A 21,298-nucleotide genomic window follows, 5' to 3' on the forward strand; every position below is an offset into this window, starting at 1 on the left:
TTATCCTATAACTTACCCATAATATCCATGTCATAAACCCATGTGATAATTTAGTGTATTAACCTGGTTAATAATGGTATGCAAATTTAAACATATATGCAGATTAGCAAGGTCTCTAGTTGCTGTGAATGGGTCATTTGTTTACAAGACAACAAGATCTGTATACCTGAGCGTAACATTTTCATAAGATTTACTTAACCTAATGACTACGGCAGGCAAGATATCTCGCCCGACATCACACTAGTCGATCTACTGTACACTGTATACAGTGCATTCCCCAATTCATATTTCCCGCCGTTTTCACTTGACAACAATGGCGGCACGTAGCAGTCATTTTCAGGGATCGATAGCTGAATGTGACAGCTATTTTGATAATAAATTTGATAATTTTACCAGCAACAAAAATCACCAAATATTGGGATATGAATCGGTTCATGTTTTTTTAAATATTCTGGTCAGAAAGCCACTGTTATCGGGAATAATGGACATAAATACTGGACAGCTGGCCACAGATATCTGTAAGTAAATGCGACTTTTTAGACTTTTTGCCTAATTTTAAACATTAAAGCCGCACACCCTAGTTCCATCCAGCGAAAATAAATTATAATTTGGTTAATCTACAAACCTGTAACACACTTAAATCACGTTTTTATCAAATGGAGTGAAAAAGCAGGTTTTATATCGATAAATACCATGGGAATCCCCATGTCCCAATTGCTTGAAATAATTTTGAAAGTTAGTATTCTGATGTCACCGGTAGATGTCGCTCGAAGGACAACAATGCCTACGTCACGACAAATTTCACAGACTTGGGGTGCGTTTCTTTCACCTCTCCTGGACATGTTCCAACTGGTTGTATCCCCTCTCCAGATATCGTAAGATTTGGTTTTAAGGGTTTGTAACGTTTTGTATTGAGACACTTACTTGTCTGAACTTTATTGTTACTGAAAATGTTCATGAACTATGAAGAAAAATCTCACAAATGAACAACAACAAATCAGATGTTGATTGCACGAACCGTGCACGAGAAAACAAACCGAACCAAAATGATAACGGTCACGTGGTATACCGACGTCTGTGACATTGAAATGGAAATATCCCCTCTAAAAATAGATTAGACCTTGTCTGCTCAACGTTTTTTTCTCAGAGGCACATGCCATTTTATGAAATACGAAAAATGCATTTTGTGGTATTACAAAAACCAGGATTACCAAAAAACCTTCAGGTGAATGGAAATGTATATTCTAAATAATAAACGGTAAGTAAAGTGCAATTTTATTTGTGAAAAAATGGGTTTAATAGCGAAAAACAACACGGTAATGGTTAACAACTAGCCGTAACTAGGGTGTGTTCCTTTAACTGATCTCAAATATTATGAAAAATTAGAAAAAGAATACTTACCGATTCAAATATGAACTTTATTTTATGTATTTATAAAACATTCAAGTGAATATATGCGAGTAAAATTATAAACTTGTACCCACTCAACATGTTTTTTGTCCAAAATTAATCCAGTAGTCTAAAGGTAAAAATGTGTGACGTCAAAGTAATTTGTGCTAATCGAAATGACGTCATATTACCGATGGAGGTGACTTTAGTACTGTAATTTACTAAATATCGAATGGAAATGTTATTTTAGAAGTGTTACAGGATAAACAGAATTCGCTACTCATGTTTTTAAATATGTAAAATATCAACCTCATCTAGTTAATCGGTATTTGTCTCGGCAGAACTTCAACAAATACCGATTAATGTAGCCTTGGTTGATATTTTACATATTAAAAAACACTTGTGACAAATCCTCCATTTATTAAATTAATAAAATATAGTAATATAATTAATATCTTTGATTGGTAATTTTCAAGGTCACTGATATCCAGGCCCTAGTCTAACTGGTGAAATGGGTGATTTTTTCGCCAAAAGTTGGCTCACTTCTTAACAATAACTTAATAATATTGTGTTTTTAACATAAACATACAACTGTTTTGCTTAAATTTTATTACCGAAATTAGTATCTTAGATTGAAATATAGCACAATTTGAACTCGGTGTATAATTTGGAGTCTTTCCGAATGAATGCCAAACATGACGAAACTTTGCAAAATGTACTAATAATGTTCACTTTGCCTATTTTTATCAAACCTTTCTCCTTTCTCCTGGGAAGGAAGCAGTCAATTCTCTCATTTTTTTTCAATTCTATTTTAGGGCCTGATGTCATTAAAGTTATACATTTATTTAGTAACTAGTACAAAAAAAAAGAGAGCTGATAACCCTATTCAAAACAGACAGAGTGATTGTACATTGATACTACTTACTAACATATAAGTTTAAGGTTGCTCTACCTATATACTCATAATAATTATAAACTTATAAACAGGATAGGGCTAGAAGACACTCAAGCTACGGTATTACATGGTTCATACAGAAATACAGAACCTAAATTTAGGGGCTTTTTAGGGTCAATGTATGTAAAATTTAGGGACTAAAACTTTGTTGTCCGCCATTTGCAATGACCTTTGAATCAAACTCAACAAAATAATGGAAGTGTTCAAGCGGGCTGTAGGAATCAACAGGGAACTGTCCTACAAATTTCATAAACATAAATACGTAGAATCCACATACATGTACATGTAGGCATAAATGTCTGATTCAGTTCAGATAATTTTAGAATATTCCATTTTATTTAGTTTGCACTGAGATAAAGACTCTTGATTAGTATTTTAGAAACATGTTTCATTTTAGAATGACCAATTAATCAAGCGCATGTTTCATTTTAGAATGACCAATTAATCAACGCTCCCTGAAAGTTTCTGTGACCAATACTGAACAATGTTTTACGAATGAATCGTTGGTATCATTTTGGCATTGTTTACACACCAAGGATGGTAGGTACTAGGTTCAGATCTCAGTCGAGGCATGGGATTTTTAATCCAGATACCGACTCCAAACCCTGAGTGAGTGCTCTGCAAGGCTCAATGGGTAGGTGTAAACCACTTGCACCGACCAATAATCCATAACTGGTTCAACAAAGGCCATGGTTTGTGCTATCCTGCCTGTGGGAAGCGCAAATAAAAGATCCCTTGCTGCCTGTCGTAAAAGAGTAGCCTATGTAGCGACAGCGGGTTTCCTCTCAAAATCTGTGTGGTCCTTAACCATATGTCTGATGCCATATAACCGTAAATAAAATGTGTTGAGTGTGTCATTAAATAAAACATTTCTTTCTTTCTTTGTTTACACACCAATGTTCGAGCGAGCACAGAGATCAACAAATGAAAGTAGATATCGCTGTATTTTCGGCAATTTATTTAATGTTTCCGGAAGAAGAAAAAATGTCTATCGATTTCAGGGCTTATATGGCCCAATTTAGGGTCTTTTGTAAACTTGCCCGTAAAATATAGGGCTTTTTAGGGCTAGATCATCAAAATAGGGACTTTTTAGGGCAATCCTTCAAATTTCAGGTCTTTTCAAGCATGAGCGAACCTTTTACTAATATCTTACTTTCTAAGTTGACACCCCAATCCAAATTTTCCTTTTCTTGAGGGTTGAAAAACTTCTACATCTGGAGGATCTAAAAGCAAAAATAATTAATATACTAGACAATATTATTATTTAAATTTAGTACATGTGTGTACATATACAGTACTATGACATTTATGACCCAGGAATGTAAACATTTTGCTGTATAATTGATGAACTGAAGGAAATAGGACAATCCTAGAATGACTTTTCAAAATCATTGTACAACAGACATGTGATTATTCATTAGTTTTATATAAAGAAGATACAAAGAAAATGTTTATGAATACAGGCACATACATGTAGCTAGGCATATGAACATATGCACATGAATATCACATAAAATAAAATAAAATAAAATAAATGTGGACATCACCTTTAACTTCAACAGAGTTCTGTCATACATCTTTCTAATTAAGGTTCAAGCATGCTGTCCTGGGCACACACCTCAGCCATCTGGGTTGTCTGTCCAGAACAATGGGTTAGTGGTTAGTAGTTAGTGATTAGTGAGAGACAAGTTGGTGTATATGTGTAGTGGCCGTACAACTACCCACCGAGTCGTTAAACTAACTCTGGGTGGGAGCTCGTACTGGGATACGAACCCAGTACCTACCAGCCAAGAGAGGTCAGTCAAATCTCAAGGGTGAATGTTCATATGAACATTTCATTTCAACTTACTTCCGTGCTTATATTCAATTAAGAATCAAGCACACTGTCCAGGGCACACACATCAGTTATCTGGGCTGTCTTTTCAGGACAGTGTGTTAGTGAGAGAGAAGAGGGTGTGGTGGCCATATACCTACCCACTGAGCCCTTAAGAACTCGCTCTGGGTTGGAGCCGGTACCGGGCTGCGGACCCTGTAGGCCTACCTATGAGCCTGTAGTCCTATGGTTTAACCATGACACCACCAAGGCCAGTCTATATGAACAGATGATGCTGATCGAGGTAGTTAACAGATGACAGGTGTAATCTGACCTTTCTGATCGAGGTAGTTAACAGACGACAGGTGTTATCTGACCTTTCTGATCGAGGTAGTTAACAGATGACAGGTGTAATCTGACCTTTCTGATCGAGGTAGTTAACAGACGACAGGTGTAATCTGACCTTTCTGATCGAGGTAGTTAACAGATGACAGGTGTAATTTGACCTTTCTGGTCGAGGTAGTTAACAGACAATAGGTGTAATCTGACCTTTCTGATCGAGGTAGTTAACAGATGACAGGTGTAATCTGACCTTTCTGATCGAGGTAGCTAACAGATGACAGGTGTAATCTGACCTTTCTGATCGAGGTAGTTAACAGACGACAGGTGTAATCTGACCTTTCTGATCGAGGTAGTTAACAGACGACAGGTGTAATCTGACCTTTCTGATCGAGGTAGTTAACAGACGACAGGTGTAATCTGACCTTTCTGATCGAGGTAGTGAACAGATGACAGGTGCAATCTCACAGTCAGTGGCTTGTGTAGATCAAGATTCCATGCTTCAGCAGTATCAGCCTGAAAATCACAGCAAAACAAAATAGCTTTAAGAATTGTATCTCGAAAACAGATTAGTATGGGCAGAACAACCTACTACTGCTGCTCCTACTGCTACAGGGCTTCTAGAAAATATTTTGTAAAATCCACTAGCCATGGGACCAGTGATTAAATTTTTTTACTAGCCACAATTAAAAATTCACTAGCCCTACTTTACTTTAAGTTAATACCATTTTACTAAATAATAGTAATAATCAGATATGTCATATAAAAAGGGAAACAGAGCTTAAAACACTAACTTTGGGGGTTTGGGTGGGGACAGGATATTTGTATTTACAAAATAAGACTTAACTGCAACTTTCTTTTTCACTAGCCATCGGACATGGCAATAGTAGTTATTTACTAGCCCAACATGGAATATCACTAGCCATGGGAGTGGGGCTACCATAATCTAGAAGCTCTGCTGCTACTACCACTACCACCACTGCTACTAAAACTACAACATCATACAGATTTCATGATGAATAAATTCACCTTAAAATCTTTATGCAGATATATAGATCAGGAACATTTTGTTTCGTATCGCATCGCAATTTTCTATACAAGTTGCAGAGATTGCTACACAATTTCAAAACCATTAAACAGTGGTTGCTAATCAATTTTTAATTGACTAGAAATATCGATAATCAAGATTTTGAAAACAAAATGTTCCCTGTAGATATCATAATAATTTTATATAATTTATACATATTACACATTATATTTCATAAAGGAGATACTCACATAAAGGAATGATATTGGTATATTCATCTCTACATCAATTTCACCAATAGACTCCAACAATCTGTTAAAAAAGATCACATAATGTATACTATTTGCATGACCATTATGTATTATTGTGGCTAGCACTGAAACTACAATAATTATAGTATAATTACTATATAGCGATGAACAATTTTTCTCCCCACCTTTCCCTACATGTGCACAGTTTTGGATGTACACAAGACAACATTATAATTGATAACGACAGAATTGACTTTTTGATGCATTATTGTGGCTAGCACTGAAACTACAATAATTATAGTATAATTACTATATAGCAATGAACAATTTTTCTCCCCACCTTTCCCTACATGTGCACAGTTTTGGATGTACACAAGACAACATTATAATTGATAACGACAGAATTGACTTTTTGATGCATTATTGTGGCTAGCACTGAAACTACAATAATTATAGTATAATTACTATATAGCAATGAACAATTTTTCTCCCCACCTTTCCCTACATGTGCACAGTTTTGGATGTACACAAGACAACATTATAACTGATAACCACAGAATTGACTTTTTGATGCATCGGTCTTCCATATTCAGTGGGCAAGACGTAGCCAAATGGTAAAGCACTTGATTGATGCATTGTCGGTTTGGGATCGATCCCCATCAGTGGGCCCATTGGGCTATTTCTCGCTCCAGTCAGTTCACCATGACTGGTACATCAAAGGTCGTGGTATGTGCTATCCTGTCTATGGGATAGTGCATATAAAAGATCCCTTGCTGCTAATCGAAAAGAGTAGCACATGAAGTGGCGACAGTGGGTTTTCTCCCTCGATATTTTTTGTGTGGTCCTTAACCATATGTTCGATGCCATATAACCGTAAATAAAATGTGCTGAGCGCATTGTTAAAAATAAAACATTTCATTTCCATATTCGGTGCCAACACTTCACGTGGATGTAACGGGGAGTAAATATTTGTAATTAGTTTATTTTAATATTTACTGTATATGTATTTTATTTCAGTTTTCTAAGCTGCGATATTCTGTTGAGAATATCATATTTTGTTTGGACAACGCCCTAGCTTGTTATCAGCCAATAGCCAATGACATGGTTTTATTTTATCATGTGATGTTTCATGTAACATACGTGCAACATTCACATACACAGACAACACCATAAGATTTTCATTAAGAGGGGTCTGTTGGTCTTTTTTCTGATTCATCGTCATTCAACACAGCACAGGTTTGAATAATATGCATGTATTGGTGGTTTTAAGTTGGCACATTATTATAAATTGTATAAATATATCTAGTAAACTATAACTAATAATGAGTAAATGAATATGTATTAAAGTAATTTAGAAGTTTCATTTTAATCACATAACTAAAGTAGTAATGAGTAAAAGGTATTTAATTAAAACTAGTTATTTTAATCATAGTTAAATATAACATCTCATTTTAATTACAACTAAAGTATTATTCTGTATTGGTACAATAGCTTATAAAGTGTTATTTATTTATAGGTTTCGATGTGACAGTTTCATATTTCTGTGAGACTCATCGCCCACAGTGAAGGTGTGTAGTTGTTTTATTGTTTAAATCATCTGCGGTGCACATGTTGCACGAGCGTAATGGCCTGCGCTTGTTTCACTTGCAGCGATTTCTATTATATTGTCAACGATTTGAATATGCATTGTATTTCTACACGTCTTAATTTCTTATTTATAGTTTTGATTATATTTTTATATGCTTTTAAATTGAAGTATGATGAAAATGTGAATATTAATGAACGAATATAAGTATAAATAACATAATGTTGTAGATGTGATATTCGTGATTACTAATGTATTATTTTTATTTTTGTAGAGTCGTGTGTATAATTGTTTTATAAGTTCTGGTTCCACCTGGGAATAAATTCCTGAACCTTGACCTCGCCTTGTTTTCTGTCAACAACAACGAGTGTGTTACATGGACAACATAAACATTTTGGTTTATAGGTCCCCAGCCTATTTAGGAATGTTCACTGGAAGAGAAACAGCACAAAAAGATATTGTATCTGTATTTAACGTAACTATTCTTATTTAGGAATGTTCACTGGAAGAGAAACAGCACAAAAAGATATTGTATCTGTATTTAACGTAACTATTCTTATTTAGGAATGTTCACTGGAAGAGAAACAGCACAAAAAGATATTGTATCTGTATTTAACGTAACTATTCTTATTTAGGAATGTTCACTGGAAGAGAAACAGCACAAAAAGATATTGTATCTGTATTTAACGTAACTATTCTTATTTAGGAATGTTCACTGGAAGAGAAACAGCACAAAAAGATATTGTATCTGTATTTAACGTAACTATTCTTATTTAGGAATGTTCACTGGAAGAGAAACAGCACAAAAAGATATTGAATCTGTATTTAACGTAACTATTCTTATTTAGGAATGTTCACTGGAAGAGAAATAGCACAAAAAGATATTGTATCTGTATTTAACGTAACTATTCTAGTGTGGTATCCAGCATGTAAGCTGTTGCTCGCTGAATACAAATTAAAGTTGATGTTGTTGAATATATAGAGGATTTGTCACAAGTGTTTTCTAATATGTAAAATATCAACCTAGCTAGTCTAGGCTGATCAGTATTTGTCGAGGCAAATACCGATTAACTAGATGAAGTTGATATTTTACATATTAAAAACCATGAGTAGCAAATTCTATTTATCCTATAACACTTCTAAAATAACATTTTAATTTGATATGTTTAGTAAATTAAAGTTCTGAAGTCGCCTCACCAGTAATATGATGTCATACACTTTTAACTAAATCTTAATAGGTATACAGATCTTGTTAACTGTAAATAAATGACCCATTTACACCCAAAAATTATTAATGGTAAACATCAAATGGGTTTATGACATGGATATTATGGGTAAGTTATAGGATATAGTATAAATTTCATTACTAATTTGCCAAAAAGGTAGATTGCAAATCGTCTGTTGTTTATAGATGTACCGCCATTTTTGTTCATTTAGAAACACGAATTTGGCAACAGATAGCTTTTTATCAGTAAATTTGTCAAATTGCTAATATTTTATGGGCTTCATATGACATGTCCCCTGCGCATGCTGTAACCTCACCGTGGTGCACGGGTGTAACATTCTCTTTGAGAATGGCCAATATAACACAAATTGAAATTTTTAGTAAAAGTCAGTATCTATCTGTGATATTTGTATTTTTGCACAGTTCTTTACAATGTTTTTATTTAAATTTTGAATTTTTATATGGATGTTGAACATCACCTTATTTGTTTGCATTACCATAGTTTGACACCCAATATTCGATGTATTTTCCATGCTGGGGTGTCGTTAAACATTCATTCATTCATACAACATGTCCACCCTGGGTATCTCAGTGGTTAAGAAAGAGAATACAAACACAGCTACATGCCATACCTGTATGACAGGGAATCATCTCCATAGAGAAGATGAACTTTGTCCATGTCCTCAGCCAAATGGCTATTTATTTTTTCCGATTCGGCCGCCTCTTGATCATTCTGAGAGAAAAAAAGAGAAATAGATGTAGATATAAACAAACACAAATAAATGTAAATAAAAACAAAGTTAAGTCTGTTTTGTTTAACGACACCACTAGAGCATATTGAGTAATTAATCATCGGCTATTGGATGTCAAACATTTGGTAATTCTGACACGTACTGTAGTCATCAGAAGAAATCCGCTATACTTTTCCAAATACAGCAAGGGATCTTTTATATGCATTTTCCCACAGACAGGAAAGCACATACCACGGCCTAGGACCAGTTATTGTACACTGGTTGGAATGAGAAAAACCCTCAGAAAGAAAGAAAGAAACAATGACACTATATTTAGGCTATTAAATAAACTTCTATTTCGTATCATGTTTATATCCCAAGTAAAATAAGTTTCAATTGTCACAGCTTTAGCTGAAAATTATAAATGAAAATTATTTCATGATGGACATCAACATGATATGAAATAGGGGCAAGTTTAACATCCTATTTATCACCCATTAATCAATTTCAATTTATATCATTACACTTGTTTGATTAATAATTTGGTACAGTCGTAGTGCACCAGTCGTATAAGTTTGCTGATAATTGTTTTTTATCATATCCGGATGAAAGTAAAAGAAATAACAAACAATCCATACAATTAAATTTAAAACATACTTAATAGTAATAATGCTAAAAGTTCACATTTTAATATGATTTATTTTTTAGTTCTATAAAACAATAACTGTCAATAAGACAAACTACCAATATAAAGTGACATCATCAGATATAACATTCCCATACAACATTATTTTACATTCATCGAGGAAAGAACAAACTCACGTTGCTACGGACCAATAAGATGACGTTATATTGTAATGAATGCAACAGAAATTTAATTATAAAGAAACAAAGAAATGTTTTATTTAACGATGCACTCAACACATTTTATTTACAGTTATATGCCATCAGACATATGGTTAAGAACCACACAGATATTGAGATAGAAAACCCACTGTCGCCACTTCATGGGCTACTGTTTTCGATTAGCAGAAAGGGATCTTTTATATGCACCATCCCACAGACAGGTTACTACATACCACGGCCTTTGATATACCAGTTGTGGTGCATTGGCTGGAACGAGAAATAGCCCAATGGTCACACTGAAGGAGATCGATCCCAGACCAACCACGCATTGAGCGAGCACTTTACCAATGGGCTACTTCCCGCCCCTGAATGTAATGGAAATTTAATTATAAAAACTATAACCTCCATCTCATGATACAAGCGCTTTACCATCCTGCCCCCTTGAATTATAAAAACTATAACCTCCATCTCATGATACAAGCGCTTTACCATCCTGCCCCCTTTAATTATAAAAACTATAACCTCCATCTCATGATACAAGCGCTTTACCATCCTGCCCCCTTTAATTATAAAAACTATAACCTCCATCTCATGATACACGCGCTTTACCATCCCGCCCCCTTGAATTATAAAAACTATAACCTCCATCTCATGATACAAGCGCTTTACCATCCCGCCCCCTTTAATTATAAAAACTATAACCTCTATTTCATCATTTAGATGATCTTCCATAACATAGTATCCGTCATAATCCTCATCATCATCATCATCATCACCACCAGACACACATTCCTTGTAGTCAGAATCGTCCGACTCTTCTCTATTCAACCGATTGTAGCCGATGTCCGTATCATTCTCTGTACTCTCCTTCTTCTGTTTACAAAACAGCTCTGAAAACAATTAAACCTTTGGCTCAGCTACATGTACAATACTATCAACAATCATTCAGTTACCAGGCATCGAAATAAGCATTGTGTCTGGTAACCCATTTACAGGTTACCACAAATTATAGCCTGGTAACCTATAGGTTACCACAACTATATGAAAGTTAGAATTGAATTTCTTTTACTACTACTTATTTATCTAGTGGGTGCTGCTTAAACGCAGATTGCCGAAAAAAATAATAATTCATTTTCAAGAGCGGAACTCTCAATCCTGCATGGGGGGATCAGACGATCCCCCTGTTCCCCCCTGGCTACGGGCCTGACATGGTACTTAATATGTTTGCTTCAAACATTCAAACGAAGTACCTTATGACTGTGCATAATAGACCCGTATGAGTTTATAATAAAGAGACCATCTTGAGTTTGTAGCTACATTATCAAGCTGTCAGCTAGTCTAATCTGTTATAAATAAAACTTACATCTTTCTTAGGTTAAATAATCTTGCTTCGAATTTAAATAGTTGTATATGCAATACAGTTACATTTCTGACCATTCTCAGGTCGGTAGCAACCAAGAAGTCGGAGGGGGGGGGGGGGGGGGGGGGGGACTATAGCCCCTCTTTTATAAACCATGTTTAAAATATGGCTTTTGCCCTCCCCACCAACTAGACTGTGTCCCTCCACTACTGATTGTGCCCCCTCCCCTCCCCCAACTCCAATATCGTTCCTACGAGCCTGATTCTAATGTTTTATATACCATAGCTCAACTTTTATATGCATCATTTAATTTTATTCCAAATACCGAACAAAATTTTAAATAACTTTATGAAAGGAAATCCCGACAAGATTCATGAATGTATTTATCTGTATAATGCTTTATAAATATTTAAATTATGTTAAATACAATAAATATCTGCATACATACACGTGTGCACACATTAATATTATTTCAGCCCATATCCGATATTTATTGTGTATGAATCCGAACCGATGGTTTGTCGGGCATTAACAACAAAATATTTTTTATTTTGTGATAAGCAATAATTCATAAATGTCTCCAATAAGTCTTGTTGGATGTCGACAGAATTTTCGGATTCCCTACTGATAGAATAATTAATCATGGAGATATTCACATTCCTATTGCGTGGCCTCCCATTGTCTATGCCCCCCAACTTGTCCACAGGTCTATTTTTGCGAGATCTCGCGTGAGTTCGCGGTTTGCTTCCTCGAGTTACCTCACAACGGGCACATGCGCAGTGGAATGTGAAAGTGGTCTATTGCACAAGTGCACGCGAACATTGATGCAATTCCTTACGAGAAAATGAAATGTGGAAGTCCAGAATGCATTGCCTGGTTTACATTCGGAAATGAAACTACCGTTAAAGTTGAAATTTTTGTCAAGAAAGAAACATCGTTCTCGACTTTTCTTACATGTCGTAACCTCCCGGTAACCTGAACGACCGTTCTCGACTTATTTCGATGCCCAAGTTACAACATTATTATTATAGCAACTACAAGCAACCCATGCTTAGCACAGGAATATTTACACAGCTAACTGTGGGTCAGCAGAAAATTTCACAAAATTATTTATTAAAGTTAAGAAATTGCAAAAATTCACCGGTAAGGATCTAATAAAATATCCTGTAATCATACTCTTAGTGATCTTACCATCTCGAAGTTGAAGCAACAACACATGGATTGGTTTATGTACAAGGTTTGTAGTCTCATTTTTGGCATGGTCTGTGAGAACACTGTTTTCTACAACAACAAAAACATTAGCAAGGGTAAAAAATGAAAACAAAATTAACCTTTTATACTAATTACATGTGATGAGTTCTTATTTTTGTTATTGTACCAATAAAGAAAATATGATTAAAATGTTTTAATCATGGGCTTGAGTTGTTTATTTAACAAAATGCAAGGCACAAAATACGAGACACGAGAGACGGAATCTACAGTTGCCTGTGTACGTCAAAGAATATACCGGTATATCAATACCCAACAAACATTTAATAAAATAGTGATTTTTTTCCCTTCTAAATAAGTGATGTTTGAGAGAGAGAGTGAGAGTGAGAGTGAGAGTGAGAGTGAGAGTGAGAGACAGACAGACAGAGACAGAGGGAGGGAGGGAGGGACGAGAGAGAGAGAGAGAGAGAGAGAGAGAGAGAGAGAGAGAGAGAGAGAGAGAGAGAGAGAGAGAGAGAGAGAGAGAATACACCAAATCATTCAAAGTACACACAGTTCATGTATATATTTTAGGGATGTCTACCCATACACACACAGCCAACACCTTCCTCATCCAGAATCCTATCTCATATAGCTCTGGGAATCAGTTGGAAATTCATCATGGATAATGGCTCAACCGATGTGATGATCAATTATAAAACTCCATCACTGATTGTGTGGGAAAATGTTAACTGTAATTGTTCCTCCAGTTTAGATGTCAGATATACTGGAGTTTGTGTTTTATGTGTTTTCATGTGTAAATAAAGAAAAAAAAGAATTTAAATAGTTAATAAAAGTAAAAATTAGCAATTTATTGAGTACACATGACAATATAGGTACATGGTCCTTATAATTCAAATCCTTCTTATGTTCATATAATTCTAACCAATTGTGTGATCAATAGTTGATCGGTTGGTGCCAACCGATTATATAACCGAAGATGAAATTCCAACCGATTCCCAACAATTATAACTGATCACTAACGTGGATAATCATCTGGGGAGATACACAAAGAATATTCCTTGGGTCCGTCCTGGTCATGTTGACAGGTGAAGGTCAAAGTGGTATCATGTAGCATAAAATCTACAACAAGAAACACAGAATTATGTTAATAGTCTGCATTAAAAGGGAACCGATGAATTGACATGTACATGTTAAACCCATACCAACTTTCACTATTACTACCGGTAATTAAACCCAAACCAACTTTCACTATTACTAATTAAACCCATACCAACTTTCACTAAATTACTAATTAAAATAGTTTTAGTTATTAATTAATTTGTTCCCTTATTTGATTTGAGTTGACTGCATTGCATTTCATTTCATTATTTAATTTTGTATTTCTCACAAATACATACATGTATATATACATATGTTTTTAGAGTAATAAAAAATACACTTCATAGTATTTGCATACATGTTACAAATACCAAGAAGATTTCGGGTTGATACCCTAAAGAATAAAATTAAGTAATGTCTTAGGGTTGCAGAAATGGAAAATATTTCACTAGCCCCACTAACCAGAACCAACTAAAATTGACTAGCCCGCCAGAATTTCTACTAAAGTAGTGTCGGAAATAGAATAAAACTGATTTTCGTCGATTATGTCTTTCATATTAAACTGACAAGTAAATATTTTGTAAACATCTATTTAATAATACACTACCTAATTTAGCATTTACTTGTTTGGGTTGTCATTGGTGTACAAAGTGGTGTTTACTCTTGAAATTAAAAGAAAGATGTCAGTAAACAGGCAATTTGTGCTCTTTATTGAGCATTAAAGGGACATTCCTAAGTTTGCTGCATTGTAAGGTGTTTCCGACATGATAAATATATTTTCTTTATTAGAATATCAGTGTCTGTATATTCATTGTGTTTCTGGTCGTCTTAATATTTGTAAGAAGCCCAAACTGGATTTTGTTTTCAAATAATTTCGCACCTACGAGAGAAAAAATATTTTAGGAAATAAAATGAAAGTTAACCTAGTACAGATATTAAAACGATCAGAAATACATTTACTATACAGCCACTGATATTTTTGCAGAAAAATATATTTGATATGTAATTACAATCGTTTAAAAGTCTCTGTTAGTCGATCACATCTTAAAAAATTGCTGCAAACTCAGGAATGTTTCTTTAATCCTAAGGGACATTCCAAATTCCATAGCACCAACCCCCCACCCCCCATCCATCCCCACCCTGCCTGTTACCGATGCTGGTCGGGCTGCTGGTGCTCTCTTGTTCCTGCCAGAGCAAGCGGTCCATTCTCCCACCCACCCCAATGCATTCCTGTCCTGGACGGAGATGGCCGAGGCCAGCACATATGCCCATGACAGGCGTGCGCTAAAACACCTTGCAGTAGGACTTTCCTTTGGTAGTCACGTATAAAGAACATTATAAATACTTTTATCTCGACTTCATGTAAAATTCTTTAATCTCATTGGTTGTTTGCCGTTGGACAAATCCCTTATACCTCTGTGGGCAGAGCCAAATTCTCTTCATCTTCATAAATCAAGGCTAATATTCATTCCTCGTATTCAGCCTTGATACATGTAGTCAAGATTACTGATATCCACTACTAGCGCCCTTTATTGGAAGAAAAATTTTAACACCGATTATGTCCCTTACACGATGACATCGCTGACCAATCACAGCATCGGTAACGTGTGACAATCTTGAAAGCAATATAAAAAATTAACCGCCGGACGCTTACGCTGCCATCTTTGTTTACAATAAAAAGGGAATCTATAAGGAGCGTTGCGATTCGTTGCAATCAGATCTCATCGCATCCATTTTGTGGCACGATTTCTTGACGACATGTATCAAGGCTGAATACGAGGAACGAATATTAGCCTTGATTTATGAAGATGAATTCTCTTATACCCCGTCTGTAATTTCCAACAGTTTCCAGCCACCCCAGTTAATGTTAAAGCAATAATTTTTTAACTACATACATTTCTGATAAAAAAAAAAAAAAAAAAATAATATCTGTTTCAGACAATTTCGTATTACAAACATTTGAAGTTAAAAACTTGTTTATCGATGGAACTATTTTTCGACACTGGCAAGTGGTTTCGTTCGTGTCCGCGTGGTACGGCTCCGTTAATAAATTGTTAACAATTATTGTTTGGCGTTATTTCGATTATTTGGCTATATGCAATCCTACAGGAATATTCGGAAAATCATTATTTATTCCAGTTTTGTGTACGCAAATCACGTATTGTCAACCTAGCAAGGCTTTTGCTGTATGATGTCATGCAAGAGGCATGACGTCATTATTGTAAGACGCTAGCTACATTCTGTCACATTAAAAAAGCATTTCTAAACTCTAATTCATAAATAAATATACAAGTTTTGTGTTGTTATCGCAAAACTTAAAGTTATTTGTATTTACTGCACTTCAACAAATGATTTAAAGAGTATGTTTATTGAAAATCTACTCTGAAATACTCGAGTCGAGTCGGGCTTATGTCACGTGACCTATATTTTTGGTCAGTGACCGAAAATATAGAGATTTATCTAGTCATCATATCTTGCCACTGTATACAGTGATTGCTGGATAAAAAGCCATATACCCCTCGTGATGCTTCTACAACTTATAATAATAGAGTTATGGTTTGGGTTAGGGTTAGTGACAGTGCCAAAAGAAAGTCCTTCTAGCTCCACAAATATCAGTCCGTAACATCTGCCATCAAACTTAGTTGACAACAGAATTGAACTACACAAAAACATACAGATCTATACACACTAGCCCGAGTACTCTGACTGTAAGAGAGCTAGATGGACATTCGGACATAAATACGCTCTCATTACAGTCAGAGACCAAGCTATGTATTTTTTTGGCAATTCCTGACAACCAAAAAGTTGGCAAAGATTTCCGCTCTAATACCACAACAATCCTATGTTTGACGTTAAATACCTTTACATCGATAATTTTCGAGTTAACTGATTAAAAAAAATCCACATATTAATCACTAATACACATAATACAGAAAGAAATCCGACAGCACCCACATTCAGCTACGCTTCGTGACACTCCATCGCAAGAATTACAAAGCTCAGTGACCTATTTCATGACGTAGATCACGTGATCGCCCACTGGGCGATTCCGCCTGGTAGACGGAATGGCTGAGTGGGCGATCATGTGACGCAACGTCACGATATAGGTCGGCGAACTTAGAATTCTGCTGTCCGGAGTTTGCCGTAGCGTAGCTGAATGTGGGTGCTGTCGGGTTTCTTTCTGTAGTGTGTGCATTAGTGATTAATATGTGGATTTTTTTTTATCAATTAACTCGAAAATGATCGATGTAAAAGTATTTAACGTCAAACATAGGATTGTTGTGATATTAGAGCAGAAATCTTTGCCAACTTTTTGGTTGTCAGGAATTGCCAAAAAAATACATAGCTTGGTCTCTGACTGTAATGAGAGCGTATTTATGTCCAAATGTCCGTCTAGCTCTCTTACAGTCAAAGTACTCGGGCTATATAATATAGTATATACCATCAACGTTCCAAACTGCGTTCAAAAACACGAAATACGATATTTACGGAAATATTATTCTACATTTGTCAGCTACAATACGTGAAACAAAATAGATTTTAATCATTTAACGTAAAAAAATCTACAATTTGGATGTAAAACAAATCCATTCTAGTAAACAAAAGTGAAACACCCTACAGTAAACAGGAAAAAGTGTGACGTTTCTAACTGCGTTCAGGCGCATGCGTTTGCAAAAAGTATCGTAATGCGCATGTGCAGTTCATTATTTTTCATTTTTAAAACAACTACATGAAAAAATATATGTTTCTTAATTATGCACAGTTGCCGAACACTTAATTTATTCAATTTTTTTAAAGGAAAAATTCAATTTGTCAAGCGTTCTGGTCCGGTCCGCGTTTTATCAACACACATCGCTCACACTTGATTTCAATACTGATAGGCATTATCTCCATACCTGCGCATAGTTTGTAAAATATAAAACAATTTAATGAATTGATTCTAAATTAACAAAATTTATATACTCAAAATTATTTACAACTGTTATGAATGGATTATGAATACTATTCACTACAATAGAGGCACAAAAATGTAGCATACCTTTTGCAGATCGAATATAATAATTGAAAACAAATTCTAACAACAGAGGTCCTAAAAATCATAAAAATTAAATTCTTTGGCCTTGTTGATCTGGCACGTGTGAGGTCATGTGACACGCATCGAATGTTAATTCATCTTTCTCCATTTTAAGTCAATTTCTACGAGTCATGTGGACCCCATATTGGTAATTTTAAGGAATAAACAAAAACGACTTAGTGAAATTAATGGTTTTAGGGGTTTGTAAAGTTTTGTATTTACTTTTCTCAACTTTATTGTTTATAAAAATGTTCCTGAACTGTGAAGAAAAAACTTATAAATGAACGACATGCCGATGACAACAAATCGGATGTTGATTGCACGAACCGTGCATCAGAAAACAAAGTGAACGGAATTTGAAGCATAACGCAGTTAGGGACGTTGACGATACACACTTGAGGATACATTCAACTCACGCATAAATGGCCAGCCATATTGGGTAGACAAGGACATTGCTTTGTCAACATCCGAGAAAAACTGATCAGATCTAGAAGACATTATTGCAAGCTTTTAATATTTTACAAAATAACACAATAATAATATTATACTGGATACCGGTACTTTCGGTTTGTATGACAAATGTTGACTGCTTGAGCAATACATATTCTACTTCCGGGTTTCTGGGATTCGATGTACGCATGTGCAAATACGATTCCTCTCGGAACACCTCGCTAATTTCCCTACCGTCTCCTTGTCATTCGAAAATCCTCGGTTTTTTACCAGTGGAATATGTTGGCTACTGGATAATATCTAATAATAAAATGTTTGTCACCCATACTAAATTCAAAAACTATAGAATAAAAATAATTTATTTGCATAACACCCGCATATGGGCAGAGCAAAAATAACAATATAATATACATTTAACTGCAGTAACAATAACATAAATATACATTAATTACATGAACAAACATCTGCATCAACAAATACATATGTAATTTAAGCCTTATTACTAGTGATAATAATATTTAGGTAAAGCAAATGTTGTCAGAAGTGTAGAGCCATGAAAAACCATCAATTCGTACCTATGGCGTTCGTGAATTATTTTTCACGAATCCACACCCCCTCGTACATTCTCCATTAGTTTATACAGACGTGAAATGCAAGCAATTTGAAATTACTTCCAACTCATATGCTTTCACGCAACTTAAGCATCGCTTTACAAAATTGCAAATGATAGGGCATAATTCCGGAATATTGTTGCTTGTAAGAAAAAAAAAAAAATCATTATTAGTCAAAAAAGAAAAATGTGATTCTTGTTTTATTATTTTAGTATGTAAATCATTTCTAAAAACATTATATGTAGGGCACTTGATATATATTAAGTAGCTACCCCTTTTATTTTTTGACGGACTGTTCAAAACTACGTCTATCTTCCTTCATAGAAATGCGCATCATTTCCTTTTGGCTTTAGTCCTACGGGACATTTCAAATTCCATAGCACCACTCTCCGCCTGTTACCGACCCCGTTCGGACTGCTGGTGCTCCCTTGCACCTGTCATTGCAGGCCCCTCCCTTCTAACCCACCCCACATCACCCCTTTTCCTGTCCTGGACGGAGGAGCCGGCCGAGACCGGCACCTGTGCCCAGGACAGGCGTGCGCTACAACAGCTTGTTCCGATCGATGTGCACGTTACAGTCTGACCTGACCTGCCACCCATGCCTTTTTTTTATTTTAGGAACTGAAATTGGGATCAGACAAGCCACGTGGTTTCTAAATGGGAGGGAAAGCAATTAAAGCTAATTGAACTTTGAAATAAAAATGTACTTTCTGTTGACACATTATATTAGGTCTCAGGCCGGTACGCAGGATTTTTAAGGGTGGGGTGTGAGAATTCCAGCAATGGCTACTTAGTCTTAAGACTCAATAAATATCACCCCCCTAAAAAACAAAACAAAACAAAAATAAAAAGAACCATTTACGTAACGTTATCAAACTTTGATAGAAAAATGTGGACCATTGGTACTTTGGGGGGGGGGGGGGGTGCGTACGTCCCCGTCGCAACCTGTTCATAAGCTACGGGCCTCGATATGCATGTATATAGTTCGCGGGCGCTTGGTGGACGAGAGATTGCTGCTTTAAATAAACGTCATGATGGTTCGGTAATCATGACGTCATCCATGTGACAAATTTCGGTACTGCCTGTTGCAGACTGCATCTTTTATTATGAAGTTAATTACTACTGATCACTAATGATGCAATTAGTTATAAAAAAGTAGCAAGTATTAACAATAATGTACCTGAAAGATTTGAAAACGAAGTCGGAAGAAGGCGAATATTGGGAATCACGGACAGAGTTCGTTCTGGCATGTTTGGGCTACACGGTTGGATTTGGAAATGTGTTGATCTTTCCAAACACGTGTTTAAAGAATGGGGGTGGTAAGACATATTCAGCTTGACCCATTTGCCTATTATACACCAACGAAGGAAAATCGGCAGCAGGCGCGTTTGAAAGAAATTTAGCATGTGGGTTTTTCAGGTGCGTGTGCAGGGGAAAGACTTCGGGCTCGAAACCCTCCCTGCTCAAGCAAATTTTCTTTTTTGTCTATATTTTTCGGTGGAGCATGACGACCCTCAATATTTCATTTAATTTTAACTTATTTTCGTGGTTATATCTAATTAATGTTGAAGCACGCTGTCCTGGGCACACACCTCAGCTATCTGGGCTGTCTGTCCAGGACAGTGGGATAGTTGTTAGTGGTTAGACCCTCTATAATCTTTGGTGACCACACACCCTCCCATAGTAAAATTGCTGTGCATGTGTCAAGTCTAGACTACACTATAGTAAGCATAGTTTTTAAGAGTGGTCATGCTACCCCAGAAAATAAATTTAAAAAACCCAAAATGCTTGAAATGGGTGTTTCGACACCCCCCCCCCCCACACACACACATCCCCCATAACCCCTCTAAGTAAAATGTGCCACTGCAGCTGCATAATTAATTAAGGGACAGACCCTAGTTTCAGCCCATGAAAATTAACCCTAAGTTTAGTTAATCTACAAACCTGTAACACATTTGGATAACTTACAGTTGAGTGAAACAGAGAGTCTGTGACTTTGAAATCCTGAAATACCCGCTAAAAATAGACTAAAACATAACTCCATAACTGTCACCTCTCAGGTGCACATGCTTTTTTAGAAATATGAGAAATGCATTTTGTGATATTAAAAACACCATGATGACCAAAAACACTTCAAATGCATAGAAGTGGATAATCTAAACCATAAAATCTAAGTAAACTATGATTTCAGTTATCAAAAACAGCTTTAATAGTAAAAAATATGCCTTAGTGTTTAAAAACTAGGGTATGTCCCTTTAACATGTTATACTAAATTTGAGTTGTTCATGATTATAATATATTAAATTAGTCAATACTTTGAAATTTGTGTTA

General features: G+C 35.6%; 2 protein-coding genes across 5 annotated transcripts in view; one reads left to right on the forward strand and one right to left on the reverse strand.

Annotated features, from left to right (window-relative positions):
• Positions 1-3,493: 3,493 nt before the first annotated feature.
• Positions 3,494-18,495, reverse strand: LOC121388900 (protein mono-ADP-ribosyltransferase PARP8-like). The gene is made up of 8 exons (XM_041520441.1): positions 18,323-18,495; positions 13,754-13,852; positions 12,713-12,802; positions 10,864-11,051; positions 9,217-9,317; positions 5,775-5,835; positions 4,922-5,012; positions 3,494-3,567 (listed from the first exon to the last, which is right to left on the reverse strand). The coding sequence occupies exons 1-8, from the start codon at positions 18,402-18,404 to the stop codon at positions 3,494-3,496; spliced, it is 786 nt and encodes a 261-aa protein (XP_041376375.1). The 5' UTR covers positions 18,405-18,495.
• A 1,544-nt stretch (positions 18,496-20,039) lies between these two features.
• The window catches only part of LOC121386746 (sodium- and chloride-dependent glycine transporter 2-like), a 39,478-nt gene continuing 38,219 nt past the window's right edge, over positions 20,040-21,298 (forward strand). For 3 of the 4 annotated variants that reach the window (XM_041517750.1, XM_041517757.1, XM_041517766.1), the window contains exon 1: positions 20,040-20,286. In XM_041517750.1, coding sequence (XP_041373684.1) covers positions 20,142-20,286 — 145 coding nt within the window. In that variant the 5' untranslated portion in view covers positions 20,040-20,141. Of the gene's footprint in view, positions 20,387-21,298 lie in introns of all 4 variants that reach the window. The other variant, XM_041517773.1, reaches the window with a different exon arrangement.

The sequence above is a fragment of the Gigantopelta aegis genome, chromosome 2 (assembly GCF_016097555.1).
Source record: "Gigantopelta aegis isolate Gae_Host chromosome 2, Gae_host_genome, whole genome shotgun sequence".
NCBI lineage: Eukaryota > Metazoa > Mollusca > Gastropoda > Neomphalida > Peltospiridae > Gigantopelta > Gigantopelta aegis.